Below are 12,685 nucleotides of genomic sequence, written 5' to 3' on the forward strand. Positions count from 1 at the left end.
GGATCTTTAACGTGCACTGACATCGCACAGCACACGGGCGCCTTAGCGTTTCGCCTCCATCGAAACGCGGCCACCACGGTCGGGTTCGAACCCGGCTCAGTAGCCGAGCGTTGTAACCACTGAGCCAACGCGGCGGATTCAGATGGAACACCGATGGATATCGCGTTCTGCGAAACCCGGTCCCAAAATCATCAAGAAAACCGTGCTGTGGTTCACCAACACGCTTTGCATAAAAGAACAAATGTATGGCCACGGTCGGTTGATTATCAACGCATCGTATGACATATCAATGCAGCAAATGTGAGCGTACCACGTGAGGAACAGGAAAGAAAGAAGCGGAACCGGCACGAGATGCAAGCGCTTCGTTCGGCAGCACGAGGGACGCCACGCGCACACGAGCAGATCACACGTGCGATTCGAAGCCCCGAGGAGCCATGAAAGGACAGCTGGCTGTTCCACGTCGTCACGAGTGGTGGGCACAAAGAATGTGGTCTCGAATGGCTGGCGAAGGCTGCAAGGCGCCTTCGACGACGAGCGGAGGACTAGACCGGCGCCAAAGGGCGGTGGCTCTAGGTCACCTGCTGTCATCATTACTGGGAGTAGCACTGACGCTCAGCGCCATCACCATCGGCCTGTCTGTGCTCCGTCATCAGAGAGGCTCCGAAGGAAGCGGCGTCTTTGGCATGGGACGCAGCTCGTGGAACACCTGCAACTCCAAGCTCTGCATGGCGCACTTCCGTCGCCTCAAGGACTCCCTGAACCGGAGCACGGCCCCGTGCGGCGACTTTTACCGCTTCGCGTGTGGAGCTTGGCATCCTCGCGCAGCCAAGTCAGAGACCGTCTTCCGAGACCTCCTGGCCGTGGCCCAGCAAGACGCCATCCGGTACCTGGAGGCCGTGAACGACGCCTCAAACAAAATGGTGCTGCCAACCGGGAAAGTCCTTTTGCCCGATTCCCGTCCGGTACTGCGCATTAACCGAGCTGAGCGGGCGCACCAGGTCTGCCTGCACAGTGGTAGCAGTACCAAGGATGCCGCTTTGCTGACCGAGTTCCTTGCCGACCGGTCACTGTCCTGGCCTGAGCGCACTACGGCGCCCGCGCAGCCTCTGGACGTACTCCTGGACCTGGACATCAACTGGAACCTGGGCCTGTGGTTCTCGGTTCGTGTCTCACCCATACCGGGCTGCAACCAACGGCAGGTGCGCGTGGGGTCCGGCATCGTGTCCTACGATTGGAAGCGGGCTCTGGACACCATGGTAACGCGGGGAGTGTACAAAGCACGCGTGCGTCGCTTTCACGACGCCCTTCGTGCGAGAAGCTTCGCGGCCATGAGCGACAAGGGAATGAAGGAGCTGCGCCGTTATGAGTCAACGATCGTCGGTGCCCTGTGCGGCTCGGTGTCTGGTGGCCAGAACGAACTGGCCTTCCCGCTGAAGCAGATGCAGAATTTGGCCACTCCTCGCCTGGCCGCCGCCCAGTGGGACACTCTCCTCAACTGGCAGCTCAACAAAGCTCTCAGAGTGACCGAGGCTGACCGCGTCATCGCCACGAGCGTGAAGCTGCTGCAGGCAGTCGACTATCTGCTGAGTTCGCTTCCTGCTGAGGTGGTGCTACACCAGCTGGCATGGTCGCTGGTGCAGATGATCGGATGGATGGCCGACTCGGCACTTCCGGGTCGACCCACGGCGTACGAGATGGAAGATATGCGGAGCGCCGACTGTTTCTGGGTCACACACAGAGCGTTCGGAGTAACCCACCTCTCCGGCTACATAAACACTACCTACCCGCTTCACTGGCTCTCCTCAGTGGACGCCATTCTGATGACCATCACTCAGACGGCCATCAACTTCTTCCTGAAGACATCTTGGATCCACGCTGAGAGCCGAGCGGCCGCCGTCGACAAGCTGCGCCGCATGAACACCTCCCTCTGGCCTTCCGACTCCTACCTCAATGCATCGGAGGTGGCCGCCATATTGGAGAACTTCCCTGAGCCCAGAGAGGACGGTGCTGTGTTGCGGTACTGGCTGGACGCGTTGTCGGCTCGCCGAGCGCTCCTTGGCAGGCAGTGGGATGTGGCCGACGCCTTCTACCCTGGAGACTTGCAGCCGCCGCGGGCCCTGTTCCGCTACCACTATTACCGAAACGAGCTGGCTGTCTCGCTGCACGCGCTGCGCAGCCCGCTGTTCGTGGAGGGAGTGGGCCTCGCTGTGAACATGGGAGGCCTCGGAGCCCACTACGCCGTTGCCCTGGCCCGGGCGTTCGACCCACGAGGCGTCCTCCTGGACGGTCGCGGTTCCACCTCCGGTCTTTGGTGGGGAAAGTCCTCGTACCGGGACTACGAGCGGAGGACAGCGTGCCCAGCGACTGCCGCCAGTGGAGCCGAAGGAGGTGTGCAGGCCTTCGAGGGAGTCGCTGCCATCGAGATAGCGTACGGGGCCTTCAACGCGTCGCGCTCTATCGCCGACCAGGGTACGCGGACGCATCAGAGGCGGCGCATTTTCCTTGGCCTGTCAGAGGATCAGGCCTTCTTCGTCGCCTTCTGCGAAGCGTCCTGCGCGCGCGGGCCCAGCGAGCGACAACAGCTGTCCTGCACACTGCCGCTGAAGAACTTCCGCGAGTTCGCCACCGCATTTACGTGTCCCGTGGCCTCGCCCATGAATCCAGCGCTACGGTGCGGCTTCTTCGAGGCCAGTGACCAGCGGGCTGCCCGTAAAAATGGGGGTGAGAGTGAAGATGCCGGTAAAAGTGCGTCTACGAATGCGAGTGCGAATGTTGGTGCTGACGGCGCAGTGACGTCCTGGACGAGGCCACCGGCACGCCGGAGTGGAAGTGACGACCAGGATCCGTTGACACTGGCGACGACGGGTCTCGCGGGGCATATGGCTCGACAGCCCCCAGTTTTATGAGAGAATTTTGTGGTGGCTGCTAGCTGCCATATTGTTTAAGCTGTCGTTACTCGAACGAATCGACGCAAGACGTTCTCTGCCAAAAACCATTTGGCTTGAAACAATAAAGTCTGCGCACTTGTGCGCGCAACTGTGCTTCTGTGTTCGTGCTCTTGAAGTAGTAGTAGTAAACACGTTAATTTGGGAAGAGAAAAGGCATAAGGGTGGGGGAGAGATATATTTGGAGTTTCAGTGGTCAACCTAGTCACCAGCATAAACTGTCTATGAACTCATTCTTTTTCTCAGTCAGGAGGGCTCCTATTGCTCTAAACAAGGGCTAGTTATCTTGTGTAGTAAAGGGCTTTTTTCATAGCCCCAGGCGACTTGGCACATCGTGGCGTAGCACCCACACCACACGCACTGTTTCATGTATCAAGAGTCTTGGTTTTAGGTTGAGAATACTGCCTGATGTTGCCAGGTAACAGTAGCTGGGGCCTATAATAATTAGGGTTATATTAAGCCATATACGTGTTTCGTACCATTTGAGGTCGCGTTTCAGGGGAGGTTAAACGCATAAGGCGCCCGCGTGCTGCGCGATGTCAGTGCAGGTTAAAAGATCCCCAGGTCGTCTGAATCATTACCGAGACCTCCACTACGGCACCTCTCCCTTTCTTCCACTGCCTCCTTAATCCCTTCTCTTATGGCGCGGTTCGGGTGTCCACCGAGATGTGAGACAGTTACTGCGTCATTTCATTTCCTCAAAACCAATTTTCAATTTTGTTTTCCTTTCCTCAAACAGATTTTCAATTTTAGTTTCATTTTCGACTTGCCTCAGTACCTCAGTGGTTAGGGCGCTGGGCTAGTGAATCCAGGCCTCCCACTGGTGCCGACTCCAGACCCGAACTGCTCCTTACCTTATTCTCCTTCATGCCGGCTACCCCGATCAATTCATTATTTCTTGTAAGCTCTGCGGGAAACCGAGGGACTTCCTTCATGTCCTCCTCACATGTCGTACCTTCCCACACCATCCATGCCCAACCATGGCGGAGTCATACAGGGAGACTCTCCTGGCTAGCTCCGCTGCTGCTGACCAGCGCCGGATAATTACCGACACCCTGAAGCGGATAGCCCTCCAAGGGCTGTCCTTTTCCCTGTAAGGGCAGCCCCCTAAGGGCTGCCTCGTGCCATGTTAGGGGGCTTGCCCCCCTCTGTATTTGGCAATAATGTTTCCACCACCACCACTGATCCGGAGCTCCCGAGTTCGAACCCCACCGCGGCGGCCGCGTTTCGAAGGAGGCGTAACGCCAAGGCGCCCGTGTGCTGTGCGACGCCAGCGCACGTCTAAGATCCTTAGGTGGCCGAAACCATTCCGGAGCCCTCCACTACGGCACCTCTTCTCTCAGTCCCTCCTTCATCCCCTCCCCACGGCGCGGCCCAGGACTCCGCCGAGATGTTAGACAGACACTGCACCATTTCCCTTCCCCAACAGCCAATTATTATTATTATTATTTACACCGGTCCCACACACTTGGCCCCACCGCGGGCTGCCGACGCGCGCGGGAATTGCCCGGATGGCAGAGCTTCCTGGCCCACCGGAGGGACGCTGCTGACTGGACTCTGCCGTTAGCACCATGACGTCTGGATAAATCTAACCAACAGCCAGCTCTTAACGGACATACGCAGACGTGCGACACGGAGGAGAGCTAGTGCTTCAAAATGTCACTGGAAAGGGCTCGCCAACTTTCCCGCGCGGTTGTAGGTTGTATGTCCTCTTCTGATGTGTATTATATGGCTGAGATGTTAATGAGAACAGGATGTAGCCACTGAGCGAGCTTACTTTCCTCTAAAGTTGTTTCAGGGCCCTTTACATTTTTAACATGGGGGACCAAAAGCATGGGAGCTGTGTATTACTTAACAAAATTTTATATTATATCATTTCAGGGTTAGTTAGGTTTTCTGATCTTTCTGTTCTGTGATGTTAAATTATTTAGCTTGGCAAGTGATTCCTCAAAGCGAAACCTAATTTCATATACGAAATTGACAGTATTGCTCCAATAGCCACTGCAATTGGTGACCACAGGGCGCTGCCTGGCACAGATCACGTGGTCGCAGCGGTGACGTCTCCGGCGGTCGTGGAGAACGCGCCGGTGGGCCGTATGATGTAACGCTCCGTGTACGGCCACGGCACGCACTATTCTGGCGGCTGCAGGTCGATCGCGCTGGTAGGCGGGCACTCGAACGCCGTTGCGAAGTCACGCATGTGACGCAGCAGCGTGTTGAGCCTGTGGGTGCGCATGCGCGTTCTACAGCTCCGCGAATGCTCCCTGTTGGAAGCTACCTTAAATACCTAGCTTACAAATTCACAGCTCCACAAATGTTCCTCTTCCTTAGAAAGAAGATAGCGGAACTTTCCCTGGTGTTCTTTGTAGTGTTTGGATATTCGCTCTGTGTGTTACGGCGTGTACCGGTGAATTTTGCTTTAGCAAGGGGACTGAGTGAGCACGGACGTAACTATCGCAGGCCAATTGAGGCACCAGCTTCGAATGACGCCACTTGTCTCCAGCCAATGAGAATCATTCGGTCCGGTGACGTCCGTTATTCTAGCCAATGGGAGAATTTTATGACAGATGCCACATTTATTATCTGATACAGTGCCAAGTAGGCATGGGGTTTAATAAAACGCAAGAAATGGCTGAGGAAAATGCTTAGTGCACACTTAAAACTCGTTGTTTGCTATTCGTGCCTGACGTGGTTCGGAGGCAATAGACCGAAGTCGATGAGCTTGCGGTTGGCGTTGGGCGAAAGCACTTCACACATGTACTCTCCGAAGGAGTAAACAAATATGGCTGGTGGTTTAGCATTCCTACGCACGACATATTCTGCGAAAGCAGGCTAGGTCACCCGAATTTTGGTGTTGGGCAAAACCCTTTTTTGGAGTGTCTCAGATACTTTTCGAACGTGGGTCACTTCATTTTTGAATTTCCAGGGGTGGGCCAAGCCAATTTTGGCATTGTCCCAGGTCGGTTCCGAAAGTGGACAAATAATAATAATAATTTGTTTTTGGGGAAGGAAATGGCGCAGTATCTGTCTCATATATCGTTGGACACCTGATCCGCGCCGTATGGGAAGTGATGAGGGAGGGAGTGAAAGAAGAAAGGAAGAAAGGAGTGCCGTAGTGGAGGGCTCCGGAATAATTTCGACCACCTGGGGATCTTTAACGTGCACTGACATCGCACAGCACACGGGCGCCTTAGCGTTTCGCCTCCATCGAAACGCGGCCACCACGGTCGGGTTCGAACCCGGCTCAGTAGCCGAGCGTTCTAACCACTGAGCCAACGCGGCGGATTCAGATGGAACACCGATGGATATCGCGTTCTGCGAAACCCGGTCCCAAAATCATCAAGAAAACCGTGCTGTGGTTCACCAACACGCTTTGCATAAAAGAACAAATGTATGGCCACGGTCGGTTGATTATCAACGCATCGTATGACATATCAATGCAGCAAATGTGAGCGTACCACGTGAGGAACAGGAAAGAAAGAAGCGGAACCGGCACGAGATGCAAGCGCTTCGTTCGGCAGCACGAGGGACGCCACGCGCACACGAGCAGATCACACGTGCGATTCGAAGCCCCGAGGAGCCATGAAAGGACAGCTGGCTGTTCCACGTCGTCACGAGTGGTGGGCACAAAGAATGTGGTCTCGAATGGCTGGCGAAGGCTGCAAGGCGCCTTCGACGACGAGCGGAGGACTAGACCGGCGCCAAAGGGCGGTGGCTCTAGGTCACCTGCTGTCATCATTACTGGGAGTAGCACTGACGCTCAGCGCCATCACCATCGGCCTGTCTGTGCTCCGTCATCAGAGAGGCTCCGAAGGAAGCGGCGTCTTTGGCATGGGACGCAGCTCGTGGAACACCTGCAACTCCAAGCTCTGCATGGCGCACTTCCGTCGCCTCAAGGACTCCCTGAACCGGAGTACGGCCCCGTGCGGCGACTTTTACCGCTTCGCGTGTGGCGCTTGGCATCCTCGCGCAGCCAAGTCAGAGACCGTCTTCCGAGACCTCCTGGCCGTGGCCCAGCAAGACGCCATCCGGTACCTGGAGGCCGTGAACGACGCCTCAAACAAAATGGTGCTGCCAACCGGGAAAGTCCTTTTGCCCGATTCCCGTCCGGTACTGCGCATTAACCGAGCTGAGCGGGCGCACCAGGTCTGCCTGCACAGTGGTAGCAGTACCAAGGATGCCGCTTTGCTGACCGAGTTCCTTGCCGACCGGTCACTGTCCTGGCCTGAGCGCACTACGGCGCCCGCGCAGCCTCTGGACGTACTCCTGGACCTGGACATCAACTGGAACCTGGGCCTGTGGTTCTCGGTTCGTGTCTCACCCATACCGGGCTGCAACCAACGGCAGGTGCGCGTGGGGTCCGGCATCGTGTCCTACGATTGGAAGCGGGCTCTGGACACCATGGTAACGCGGGGAGTATACAAAGCACGCGTGCGTCGCTTTCACGACGCCCTTCGTGCGAGAAGCTTCGCGGCCATGAGCGACAAGGAAATGAAGGAGCTGCGCCGTTATGAGTCAACGATCGTCGGTGCCCTGTGCGGCTCGGTGTCTGGTGGCCAGAACGAACTGGCCTTCCCGCTGAAGCAGATGCAGAATTTGGCCACTCCTCGCCTGGCCGCCGCCCAGTGGGACACTCTCCTCAACTGGCAGCTCAACAAAGCTCTCAGAGTGACCGAGGCTGACCGCGTCATCGCCACGAGCGTGAAGCTGCTGCAGGCAGTCGACTATCTGCTGAGTTCGCTTCCTGCTGAGGTGGTGCTACACCACCTGGCATGGTCGCTGGTGCAGATGATCGGATGGATGGCCGACTCGGCACTTCCGGGTCGACCCACGGCGTACGAGATGGAAGATATGCGGAGCGCCGACTGTTTCTGGGTCACACACAGAGCGTTCGGAGTAACCCACCTCTCCGGCTACATAAACACTACCTACCCGCTTCACTGGCTCTCCTCAGTGGACGCCATTCTGATGACCATCACTCAGACGGCCATCAACTTCTTCCTGAAGACATCTTGGATCCACGCTGAGAGCCGAGCGGCCGCCGTCGACAAGCTGCGCCGCATGAACACCTCCCTCTGGCCTTCCGACTCCTACCTCAATGCATCGGAGGTGGCCGCCATATTGGAGAACTTCCCTGAGCCCAGAGAGGACGGTGCTGTGTTGCGGTACTGGCTGGACGCGTTGTCGGCTCGCCGAGCGCTCCTTGGCAGGCAGTGGGATGTGGCCGACGCCTTCTACCCTGGAGACTTGCAGCCGCCGCGGGCCCTGTTCCGCTACCACTATTACCGAAACGAGCTGGCTGTCTCGCTGCACGCGCTGCGCAGCCCGCTGTTCGTGGAGGGAGTGGGCCTCGCTGTGAACATGGGAGGCCTCGGAGCCCACTACGCCGTTGCCCTGGCCCGGGCGTTCGACCCACGAGGCGTCCTCCTGGACGGTCGCGGTTCCACCTCCGGTCTTTGGTGGGGAAAGTCCTCGTACCGGGACTACGAGCGGAGGACAGCGTGCCCAGCGACTGCCGCCAGTGGAGCCGAAGGAGGTGTGCAGGCCTTCGAGGGAGTCGCTGCCATCGAGATAGCGTACGGGGCCTTCAACGCGTCGCGCTCTATCGCCGACCAGGGTACGCGGACGCATCAGAGGCGGCGCATTTTCCTTGGCCTGTCAGAGGATCAGGCCTTCTTCGTCGCCTTCTGCGAAGCGTCCTGCGCGCGCGGGCCGAGCGAGCGACAACAGCTGTCCTGCACACTGCCGCTGAAGAACTTCCGCGAGTTCGCCACCGCATTTACGTGTCCCGTGGCCTCGCCCATGAATCCAGCGCTACGGTGCGGCTTCTTCGAGGCCAGTGACCAGCGGGCTGCCCGTAAAAATGGGGGTGAGAGTGAAGATGCCGGTAAAAGTGCGTCTACGAATGCGAGTGCGAATGTTGGTGCTGACGGCGCAGTGACGTCCTAGACGAGGCCACCGGCACGCCGGAGTGGCAGTGACGACCAGGATCCGTTGACACTGGCGACGAGGGGTCTCGCGGGGCATATGGTTCGACAGCCCCCAGTTTTATGAGAGAATTTTGTGGTGGCTGCTAGCTGCCATATTGTTTAAGCTGTCGTTACTCGAACGAATCGACGCAAGACGTTCGCTGCCAAAAACCATTTGGCTTGAAACAATAAAGTCTGCGCACTTGTGCGCGCAACTGTGCTTCTGTGTTCGTGCTCTTGAAGTAGTAGTAGTAAACACGTTAATTTGGGAAGAGAAAAGGCATAAGGGTGGGGGAGAGATATATTTGGAGTTTCAGTGGTCAACCTAGTCACCAGCATAAACTGTCTATGAACTCATTCTTTTTCTCAGTCAGGAGGGCTCCTATTGCTCTAAACAAGGGCTAGTTATCTTGTGTAGTAAAGGGCTTTTTTCATAGCCCCAGGCGACTTGGCACATCGTGGCGTAGCACCCACACCACACGCACTGTTTCATGTATCAAGAGTCTTGGTTTTAGGTTGAGAATACTGCCTGATGTTGCCAGGTAACAGTAGCTGGGGCCTATAATAATTAGGGTTATATTAAGCCATATACGTGTTTCGTACCATTTCAGGTCGCGTTTCAGGGGAGGTTAAACGCATAAGGCGCCCGCGTGCTGCGCGATGTCAGTGCAGGTTAAAAGATCACCAGGTCGTCTCAATCATTACCGAGACCTCCACTACGGCACCTCTCCCTTTCTTCCACTGCCTCCTTAATCCCTTCTCTTATGGCGCGGTTCGGGTGTCCACCGAGATGTGAGACAGTTACTGCGTCATTTCATTTCCTCAAAACCAATTTTCAATTTTGTTTTCCTTTCCTCAAACAGATTTTCAATTTTAGTTTCATTTTCGACTTGCCCCAGTACCTCAGTGGCTAGGGCGCTGGGCTAGTGAATCCAGGCCTCCCACTGGTGCCGACTCCAGACCCGAACTGCTCCTTACCTTATTCTCCTTCATGCCGGCTACCCCGATCAATTCATTATTTCTTGTAAGCTCTGCGGGAAACGGAGGGACTTCCTTCATGTCCTCCTCACATGTCCTATCTTCCCACACCATCCATGCCCAACCATGGCGGAGTCATACAAGGAGACTCTCCTGGCCAGCTCCGCTGCTGCTGACCAGCGCCGGATAATTACCGACACCCTGAAGCGGATAGCCCTCCAAGGGCTGTCCTTTTCCCTGTAAGGGCAGCCCCCTAAGGGCTGAATCGTGCCATGTTAGGGGGCTTGCCCCCCTCTGTATTTGGCAATAATGTTTCCACCACCACCACTGATCCGGAGCTCCCGAGTTCGAACCCCACCGCGGCGGCCGCGTTTCGAAGGAGGCGTAACGCCAAGGCGCCCGTGTGCTGTGCGACGCCAGCGCACGTCTAAGATCCTTAGGTGGCCGAAACCATTCCGGAGCCCTCCACTACGGCACCTCTTCTCTCAGTCCCTCCTTCATCCCCTCCCCCGCGGCGCGGCCCAGGACTCCGCCGAGATGTTAGACAGACACTGCACCATTTCCCTTCCCCAACAGCCAATTATTATTATTATTATTTACACCGGTCCCACCCACTTGGCCCCACCGCGGGCTTCCGACGCGCGCGGGAATTGCCCGGATGGCAGAGCTTCCTGGCCCACCGGAGGGACGCTGCTGACTGGACTCTGCCGTTAGCACCATGACGTCTGGATAAATCTAACCAACAGCCAGCTCTTAACGGACATACGCAGACGTGCGACACGGAGGAGGGCTAGTGTTTCAAAATGTCACTGGAAAGGGCTCGCCAACTTTCCCGCGCGGTTGTAGGTTGTATGTCCACTTCAGATGTGTATTATATGGCTGAGATGTTAATGAGAACAGGATGTAGCCACTGAGCGAGCTTACTTTCCTCTAAAGTTGTTTCAGGGCCCTTTACATTTTTAACACGGGGGACCAAAAGCATGGGAGCTCTGTATTACTTAACAAAATTTTATATTATATCATTTCAGGGTTAGTTAGGTTTTCTGATCTTTCTGTTCTGTGATGTTAAATTATTTAGCTTGGTAAGTGATTCCTCAAAGCGAAACCTAATTTCATGTACGAAATTGACAGTATTGCTCCAATAGCCACTGCAATTGGTGACCACAGGGCGCTGCCTGGAACAGATCACGTGGTCGCAGCGGTGACGTCTCCGGCGGTCGTGGAGAACGCGCCGGTGGGCCGTATGATGTAACGCTCCGTGTACGGCCACGGCACGCAGTATTCTGGCGGCTGCAGGTCGATCGCGCTGGTAGGCGGGCACTCGAACGCCGTTGTGAAGTCACGCATGTGACGCAGCAGCGTGTTGAGCCTGTGGGTGTGTGCATGCGCGTTCTACAGCTCCGCGAATGCTCCGTGTTAGAAGCTACCCTAAATACCTAGCTTACAAATTCACAGCTCCACAAATGTTCCTCTTCTTCAGAAAGAAGATAGCGGAACTTTCCCTGGTGTTCTTTGTAGTGTTCGGATATTCGCTCTGTGTGTTACGGCGTGTACCGGTGAATTTTGCTTTAGCAAGGGGACTGAGTGAGCACGGACGTAACGATCGCAGGCCAATTGAGGCACCAGCTTCGAATGACGCCACTTGTCTCCAGCCAATGAGAATCATTCGGTCCGGTGACGTCCGTTCTTCTAGCCAATTTGAGAATTTTATGACAGATGCCACATTTATTATCTGATACAGTGGCAAGTAGCCATGGGGTTTAATAAGACGCAGAAATGGCTGAGGAAAATGCTTAGTGCACACTTAAAACTCGGGTTTTGCTATTCGTGCCTGACGTGGTTCGGAGGCAATAGACCGAAGTCGATGAGCTTGCGGTTGGCGTTGGGCAAAAGCACTTTACACATGTACTCTCCGAAGGAGTAAACAAATATGGCTGGTGGTTTAGCATTCCTATGCACGACATATTCTGGGAAAGCACACTAGGCCACCCGAATTTTGGGGTTGGGCAAAACCCTTTTTTGGAGTGTCTCAGATACTTTTCGAACGTGGGTCACTTCATTTTTGAATTTCCAGGGGTGGGCCAAGCCAATTTTGGCATTGTCCCAGGTCGGTTCCGAAAGTGGACAAATAATAATAATAATTTGTTTTTGGGGAAGGAAATGGCGCAGTATCTGTCTCATATATCGTTGGACACCTGATCCGCGCCGTATGGGAAGTGATGAGGGAGGGAGTGAAAGAAGAAAGGAAGAAAGGGGTGCCGTAGTGGAGGGCTCCGGAATAATTTCGACCACCTGGGGATCTTTAACGTGCACTGACATCGCACAGCACACGGGCGCCTTAGCGTTTCGCCTCCATCGAAACGCGGCCACCACGGTCGGGTTCGAACCCGGCTCAGTAGCCGAGCGTTCTAACCACTGAGCCAACGCGGCGGATTCAGATGGAACACCGATGGATATCGCGTTCTGCGAAATCCGGTCCCAAAATCATCAAGAAAACCGTGCTGTGGTTCACCAACACGCTTTGCATAAAAGAACAAATGTATGGCCACGGTCGGTTGATTATCAACGCATCGTATGACATATCAATGCAGCAAATGTGAGCGTACCACGTGAGGAACAGGAAAGAAAGAAGCGGAACCGGCACGAGATGCAAGCGCTTTGTTCGGCAGCACGAGGGACGCCACGCGCACACGAGCAGATCACACGTGCGATTCGAAGCCCCGAGGAGCCATGAAAGGACAGCTGGCTGTTCCACGTCGTCACGAGTGGTGGGCACAAAGAATGTGGTCTCGA

At 55.6% G+C, this 12,685-nt stretch overlaps 2 protein-coding genes across 2 annotated transcripts; both read left to right on the forward strand.

The window, feature by feature from the left end:
- The first annotated feature begins 497 nt into the window (after positions 1-497).
- Positions 498-2,906, forward strand: LOC144119249 (endothelin-converting enzyme 2-like). The gene has a single exon (XM_077651918.1). It carries the CDS (start codon positions 498-500, stop codon positions 2,904-2,906), a length of 2,409 nt encoding a protein of 802 aa, XP_077508044.1.
- A 3,684-nt stretch (positions 2,907-6,590) lies between these two features.
- On the forward strand, positions 6,591-8,894 carry LOC144119256 (endothelin-converting enzyme 2-like). Its single transcript, XM_077651927.1, has one exon. It carries the CDS (start codon positions 6,591-6,593, stop codon positions 8,892-8,894), a length of 2,304 nt encoding a protein of 767 aa, XP_077508053.1.
- Positions 8,895-12,685: the final 3,791 nt, after the last annotated feature.

Source organism: Amblyomma americanum, chromosome 1 (genome assembly GCF_052857255.1).
Source record: "Amblyomma americanum isolate KBUSLIRL-KWMA chromosome 1, ASM5285725v1, whole genome shotgun sequence".
In the NCBI taxonomy this organism is placed as follows: domain Eukaryota; kingdom Metazoa; phylum Arthropoda; class Arachnida; order Ixodida; family Ixodidae; genus Amblyomma; species Amblyomma americanum.